The 7,822-nt window shown below is 48.5% G+C and overlaps 1 protein-coding gene across 2 annotated transcripts; it reads right to left on the bottom strand.

Annotated features, from left to right (window-relative positions):
- Positions 1 to 425: 425 nt before the first annotated feature.
- LOC123121725 (uncharacterized) lies at positions 426 to 6,438 on the bottom strand. Of its 2 annotated transcripts, XR_006459828.1 has the most exons (9): positions 5,894 to 6,438; positions 5,372 to 5,456; positions 5,162 to 5,272; positions 4,267 to 5,079; positions 3,591 to 3,945; positions 3,269 to 3,350; positions 2,441 to 2,669; positions 908 to 966; positions 426 to 814 (listed from the first exon to the last, which is right to left on the bottom strand). XR_006459828.1 is itself a non-coding variant. In XM_044541746.1 (8 exons), exons 1-7 carry the CDS (start codon positions 6,086 to 6,088, stop codon positions 2,463 to 2,465), a joined length of 1,848 nt encoding a protein of 615 aa, XP_044397681.1. In that variant the 5' UTR covers positions 6,089 to 6,432; the 3' UTR covers positions 426 to 966; positions 2,441 to 2,462. The 2 variants fall into 2 exon arrangements, 1 of the variants encoding a protein (XP_044397681.1); XM_044541746.1 differs by having other exon boundaries at positions 426 to 966; positions 5,894 to 6,432.
- Between the last annotated feature and the right edge of the window lie 1,384 nt (positions 6,439 to 7,822).

The following is a 7,822-nucleotide window of genomic DNA, read 5'->3' as shown; positions in this document are numbered from 1 at the left end:
TCAACATCTTTCATTTGTACGATCAGTTTTGTTTGTACTACGTGACATCATGTGGTAACTTGTGAGACAAAAAGTAGCCAGTTTTGTTTGGACGTGCACTGTGTTGCTTTCGGCCCTGGGGGAGGGTGCAGGAGAGTCAAGTCACGAAAGAGCCTCACTCGTAGTCGTAGGACACTTTCTATCTCGACGTTTGCTTTCTATCTGAACGTCGTAAAGCTGCAAACATGACGGCGTCCACCTTATCTAGTTCACCTTTATTTTCCCTCCTGAGGAAGCATCTCCCGTCGAAGATCCTAGCGATCCTGTGACCTCGCCCACGAGGCCGCCGGCACACGCGCGAACACAACAAATGAAGACATTTGAAGCAGGCAAGCTGCTATCGCTGAAAGCAAGACACGAGAGCCGGCGGCAACGATTGCAGCAAATAAAGAAGAAAAGAAATAGCACATCCAATCACACCCAGCTGGGCTACACCTGAAGCAACCTCCTACTCGTACAAGGCCGGCCTGAAGCACAGGCACGCCGTGGCTAGCAGCCTAGCAAGTATCAAAGGCCGAATTGCTCGTGGGTAGCAATGGCCTACAACTACAGGGCCAGAAATGGCCAACGATAAAGGAGGCCTTTACCATTGTGCTAGCTGCTGGCCTGCTGGGTGTGGTGTGGTGTGGTGTCAAGCATGAGAAGCAGGCAGGCACATGTGATGACGCGGAGGCACCATCGCTCCTTTCCTCGGTGGCTCCATTTTCTCTTGTCCCCTTGCCAGATTGTGCAGATGAGCAGATCCATATGGTGACAGCCAGCGCACGCATGGTCCCTGCTCAAGCCGCAGCAGCAGCGGCAGCATATTCTTCTGAAAATGCGACGGGGGTAAAAGAAATTGAGGATTGTCTGAATTTTCTGCACTCACGAGTCTCTGTCTGAACTTCACTCGGGCCTCCCTGCTGAAGGGCCTGAGGCTCCAGATACCTGAAGATAAAAACAAGCCCTGATGTCAAGAGCTAAAGCATGGCATGTGTGGTGCTTGATATATTATATACAGAAAAATGTCGGGGGTCCTAATTCTACTGTGAATAAGGAAGATGAAGTGGCAGAAAGGGGAGATGAAATCAGAGGCGAAACAAGTTGGGTTGGCTAAGAACGCGCAGGCCATCAGAAATATGGTGGTTATACGTATATGCCAGTATCTGAGGCATTTTTCCTCAAAAGCATATGGAGATAAGATGTACTAGTAGGAAACAGTACATCTGTACATGTATGGATGATACTGCAGGTTCCTAAATCTGAACCGTGATTAGACTAATGGTTGCTTATTCATCAACAGTGCAGCAGATCTTAGGCAATTTACAAGCTCGGAAACACATACAGGTTATAATGCTGCCACAACTAGAGGTGATTAGCCTATGGAACATGTTGCACGAACAGGTTAGCCTATGGAACATGTTGCATGAAGTTCCAATGCTACAATGCTGCCTCAACCTGCCTCAAATCATTTCTAAATAATTTTGTTCTTAAAGGATCAACACAGTCAAATCGTTTCTTCTTTATGCGCTGTGTCACATTTGAAAAAATGACACCCCGCTCCCGCTCCTGCGACCAACAGCGCCCACCGACGGTGGCCACCCCGGTGCCGCCGACCACCCTCCTCCCCAACCAACCCCAGCCCCCCCTGTTGCAGGCCCTCCCTGCTGCAGTGACACTGCCATGGGGCTTCCCCGCTTGCCATGCGTTGTTTTGAGGGTACTTGTAAAACTCTGTTCTCTCGATTAGTACATGAGGCAAAATCTTATGCCTCTGTTTCAAAAAAAAAACCCTATGGAACATGCTACAGGAAGTTCCATAATCCTGGAAATTGAGGAATTCATTATGTTTTATGTGTGAACATAAGAGCTATCGACACACTACATTAGGTGGCATAATTATGAACTGCAAACATCATTGCGGCATATCTCTACTATTAAATGGGAGTTGGTTGCTTTCGCTTCCATCACTTCAACCCCTCCCACCGTTTTTTTTTTCAAACCATGCGATAAGCCGCATTTTTTTTTTCCAAATCGACTCCCACCTGGGGAAAGAAAACCTGTAGTTGTATGTATACAATGTCAGTCACATCATATCTTTCCTTACCTTTGTCTATGGATTCCCTTCCCACAATATATATCAATATCAACCCAATCCAAATTTTCCTACGTTGAACCACTAGAATAAAGTTGCCCCCGTTGCAACGCACGGGTTTTGAGCTTGTAATTTTTTTTTAAAACTAACTTTCAAGGACAATACTGAAAAGTGAACATTGGCAATTTCACGGTTTATATTATTCTGCCTGATGTGACAGAAAGAGCACAGTATAGATGCTACTGGCTTTACTAAAACGGGCATCTAAATCACTACAATATTCATCAACGGAGATCCCATGTACAGCAGGCATCAGTATGCAACTTACTCAGTAGTGGGATATCATGGTACTAGAAAGCATGGCAGGTGAAACAGCCACTCAGAGATCTGATCTGGCCATTCTTTGTAACATGTGATGTCTTTTTGGCCTTCCTGCAAAGATGCTCATCTTGGCTTGCTGTTGCTGCATCACGCATCCCTTGTGCTTTTCTTTGGGCAGACCTGAGGGTGTTCAAAATTCTGTCCAGAGAAAATGATCGTTTCTTCTCGAGTTTCATCTGAGATAATAAGTATGGAGACAATAGAAGGTCAACTAGAGAATACCAAAACAATGAACCATCATACAGTAAATAATGCAAGCATCAATTCCAATATGAGCACATACAGATATAAAATATACTCTTAACCAATGACATGAGACAACAGTTACAGGTAGCATGCTACAGTTCATACGGGTCCCAGTTTTTTCTTCTAAAAGGAGGTAGGCCAAAAAAAAAAATACTTGGGCAGCTGGAGATGTATGTTTTGATATGGTTCCTGCAAATAAATATAGCTGGAAAAAGATTGTCTGACAAAGAATGGCTGAAAGTAAGAGTCCCCAAGAATATGACTGATGTCCTGTCTAATGGATTGGATGCTTGCACTAAGCAGTTGTTCATTTGGGAAATGTTCTCACATGCTTATCTTGATGGAGGAAGAGGATGCCAATTCTAAGACTAGTCAGATTTTATCTTGTTCTGCAGCTAGACTTGCTTAGTTCACTATTTGGATCCTTTGGCCCGTTGCTACTAATAATATTTATGGATTAGTAAAATATTTCAGCAGGGGTCTTACTACTTACATAAAAAAAAAGTTAGAAGTAGTCTGAAGCACATACCACTAGCTTCTGAATTGCAGCCTCAGCTTTCGCTTTTTGAAGATTCTCCCAAGCAGTAAGTTTTGCTTCTTCTCTCTCAACCCTTTTAACAATGGTAGAGTGATCAGTATTTCATGATTTCATCGAATAAATTTACTTTGCACAGTTTTAGGAACTGTAAAAGATTTGGATATTTGCACATCATACGAGATAAGCAGGTCATGTTATATATTTTCACTTTTTCAGAAGTTAAGCTACAAGTATTACTGCACGAAAGTGGTTTAAAATAGCAGAGGTATGCCTGAACAAAAAGCAGCATTTATCGTAAGCACCGGTCCCTTACTTTATTGTGCATTTCGTTTCAGATGATTCCCAGGAAGAAGATTTAGAGTCCACCGTCCTTTTGTTCCACTCTAACATATTTGTAGAATTCTTGTTAGAGCCTTGTGTTACATGTTTCTTGGACCATCTGGTAAGACTCACTCGCTCATCCATCTGCACATCCCTGATCTCGAGATCAGAGAAACAGCTCTCCCTCTCTTTGGCTTGTTGCATTGAGAATGAGCGAACAAATGAAGGCCTGGCGCTGGGCGAAGAAGACCTACTTAGATCTGGACTAGTTTGAGTCGCAGTATCCTTCCTTGAAGTTATAGGGGTGACAGTGGGGGCTGAATCTTCTACGAACTCAGCCTCTTCGTCTGATATGAAACAAAACAAAGAAGCATCAGCTGAAGATTTACTTAAGTTTCATCAAGTACAGTAAAAACGTAAGATCAACTTCTGGTGTTATTCAGCTTAGAAGTGCTATGATGAAATCAATTACCAAGATACCAAATGCCAAAAACTAATGTTTATAGTGCAACTCATGAGGAGCTTCACAATTTAACAATGCTTTAGCAACCAGAGAGACAACCGCAAACCCCAAACAGAGTGTTATCCTCTACATGTTTATACTTTGTAGACCCATAATTCAACACTAAGCAATAGGCTAAATATGATGGGTAGCAATTTCTTAATACCTTGTACAGATTCTTGGGTGCTAGGCAATGACGCAGATGATTCAACTGCAGTATCTAGCCGTCGGCGCACCGTGGTAGATTGGGTAGCAGGAGACCCGATATCTGCTAGAGAAGACCTGCCAACTATGCCAATACCGAATTCGGCACCAGCTGTTCCACTCGTATACCTCCCAACATTACTTTTCGCCCCACCATAATGTTCAGGTATCAGTACTCCCGCCAAGAAAGGTGAGTTTGCTGCTAAATGCCCAACTCTCCCACTGTCAAACAAAGACACGGATGAAGATACAGATGAGTACTGTCCACCAAGTCTTCCAGGAGGCCCAAGAGGACCACTTTTGGCCTTGGGCCGTCGAGCATGGGGCAATGCCGCGGTCTTCTCACGCGCATCGCCGGAGTTTGACTTGGGACTGAAGATCCACCTCTCCGCATCCTCCCATTTTGAGGGCAATGTCCTCCTATTGTTGAGAGGAAATGCCATGCTGCTGCCTGGGTACCTCCTAGTATTATTACCTTTGGAAGGGAGAGGCACTCTCTCGGAGCTCCACCCCTTTTGGTACCCCAAGGCCGATGGCCGGTGCCGCCGCGGATAGCTCGGCGTGCCGGGACTAGGGAACACGCCGGAGCTGATCTGTGATGACACAAGTCCCTTGCTTACAAACCCGGCACCTCCAACCACGAAGCCCGGAGAAAACGGAGTCCCGTTGTTGAACCCGGCGCTGCCGAAGTCGAGCGAGGCCGGCCGCTGCTTCAGCCCCTTCCTACCGTGCAGGTAAACAGCCTCTGTCCGGCACCGTCGCTGGCTCTGGCATTCTGTCGAACAGCACACAAGCACACAAGATTGGAAAACCTCACACCACCTAGCACGTCGCAAACTTGGAAATCTCGTACGTACCTCGGATGGCAGTGGCGCCGCCCGCCGGACTCTTGGCCGGTTCTTGCCACTCTCCCTTCAGCCCACACTGCGCTTCGTCGTCGTCGTGCGGCTCCGTGAACGCTGCAGAGGCTTCAGAGAAGGCGAACTCGCTTAAAAGGGCTGTAAAGTGGAGCTCCAGCAAGAACGCTGGTAAGAATACAAGCTGTGAGCTGTGGGCTGTGTGCTCACCACTGGAGGATGAAGTGGCGGCCAGCCCGTCTGTCTCCAGATCTGTGTCCATGTCGCCATCCGCGCGCACGAATCCGGCCAAAGGCTGCAGCCAACCATCAAGCACCGATTAAAAAGTTAATCTTGCAAAGCTGGAGACCGGAGAGAATCCCAGGGTGGGTGGTGCCCCCCCTCCGCTCCTTTTCCGCTTGCTGGCGAGGGCGATGCGGCAAGAATCAAGATGGCGATGATGGTGCCTATCCTCAAGCCTCGGGCCCTCCGGCTTTGTCGGTTTTAGATCGCTAGATTCACTCGCTAATCATGTCATTTCTGGGTTTTACCCTCCACTTTCTGGAAAGGCTCCTGTGGACTGTGGTCACCTGCGACAGGCCATGGTGCTCTCTGGCTAGATCGGCATGGCGGCATGCCCATGCCACCGCTCGCGGCAGTAAAGAGATTCTATGTGCGAATATTAATCCAAATGAAATCGACAGAGACGCCCAAGGAAGGTGGTGGCAATGGAGGAGGGGGGCGAAGACCAACCGAGTCGCAGCCGAAGGAGCCGCTGCCGCTGCTCGTCGAGTAGCCGTCGCCCGCCTCGGCTCTTCCCCACCGACGCCGCCCCCGACGCCGCCGCATTGCCCTCTCCGATGCCGACGCCGACGCCGAGGCAGCCCCCTCCTCCTCCTCCCCCATTACGCCCCGGAACTCCAGCTCGCAATCACCGGCGCCGCGCATTTTGTCTCAAAAACAAGAAAGCAAGAATCCCACCTGCCGCCTGCCGCCTGCCTCGTCAGTGAGTTTGCTGTGCTCTCCCCCTCAACCGGCGGTGGCCATTAAAAGTGGCGGGTATGGAGGAGTGAGAAGTCCTGGCATTTTAATAGAAGACGTGTCAGGCGGATTGGGACGTGGGTGTACGTCCGGCATCTCGAGGCCGCGAGGCGAGGCAACGTGAGCCGGGAGCTCAAGAACGTGCGCGGCGCTGAAATCAACGGACAGTTTATCGGCTAGTTTTGCCCCCGATCGGCGCCCCCGTCCATGTCGGTGTCGTCCTTGTTGTTTCTTCTGCCCCGCGGCGCAGGGAAACTCACCTCACCAACTCCACCCACCGAACCTCTCGTGCCGTCGCCGCCCGTCTCCGTACTCGGTTTACCCCGGCATGGCTGTCTCGTGACGACTATCTAACAGTCGGTCGGTCGCTGTGAAACAATGGCAATGGCATGCAACCGACGGCGTCCTGGTCGAGGAGTGAAAGTCCTGGCGTGATGCAGGCGGGGGCGGGGTCCCGGCTGGCCCCGCGTCACGGTGGCCGCAGCTGGAACGACGGCGACCTCTCTGCTGAAGGGCGCGCAGTTTCAGCGCATCCGGCTAACCATGGAGCATGTAGATCTACTGCGGTGGAACAATGGGGGTTCAGGTTGCATGGGTCCGCCGGATGGGAGCGCCGGCAGGTGGTTGAAGGCGTGGAGCACGGTAGCAGTGTACCAGCGGCTGTGGCCACGTGCCGTGCTACTGCCGTGTCGCCACGGTTCACCGAACATAGCACAGGCCTTGGGGGCATATAATGTGTGCGTCGTTCGGTGGCACGAACGTTCCTACCGTGCACCAAAGCTCTCTCCGTCACATGCTATGCTGGTCTAGTGGTCCGGCCAAAACAAATCGTATTTAGCGAATTTTTCTTCTCCGGAAATGGGCTAATCATTAAATCCGTGCATGTTCTTTTTAGAAGAGCGATGATGGCGACCAATCATGTGGAAGGTCGTTCGGTCGTCAACTGGAAGGGGGTTTTCTGCCCGTAAAATATCGGAGGTCTCGGTCAGGGTTCTTTTTTAAACTCCATCAAGCTAGTCAATGGAGAGAGTTGGAGCTCTATCATTGAACTGGACGACTCCTTTAATAATACCAGTAGACATTTTATGCGACAAATATAAGAGTTGAAGGTCATAAAGACTTTAAAAATAATGAAACAAGGCAACGAGCCCTGATTGTAACCTTATTGGGGTGGGTCTTGAAGACGTAGCGTTGGTATGGCTAACTAAAATTTTCAATCTCGTTTTTTGGGCAAACAAAATGTCAGAAGAATAAAGACGTAGTATATCAGTATCAATCTTCATGAAGAAGGGGAGTGTTCAAAGTTGTACCAGTTACCGTGGAATTAAACTGACGAGTCATACAGTGAAGTTAAGGGAGAGGAGCAACACTTAAGAAGAAGAATAAGCGTGGCCAAAAATCAGCCTGGTTTCATGCTTGGGAGGTCGATCATGGAAGCCATTTTTCTTGGTATGACAGATTATAAAGAGATACAGTGAGCAAAAGAAAGACCTTCATATGGTGTTCATTGGCCGGGGGAAAGCCTATAATCAGATACCACGAAATATCATGTGATAGGCTTTGAAGAAACATAAAGTTTCAGTAAAGTACATTGCCCTAATCAAGGACATGCGCGATAATGTCGTGGCAAATGTTCGAACA

This window comes from Triticum aestivum, chromosome 5D, assembly GCF_018294505.1.
Source record: "Triticum aestivum cultivar Chinese Spring chromosome 5D, IWGSC CS RefSeq v2.1, whole genome shotgun sequence".
Lineage (NCBI taxonomy): Eukaryota > Viridiplantae > Streptophyta > Magnoliopsida > Poales > Poaceae > Triticum > Triticum aestivum.
Note: the sequence above shows the minus strand (reverse complement) of the source record. Positions and strands in the feature narration are given on the sequence as shown.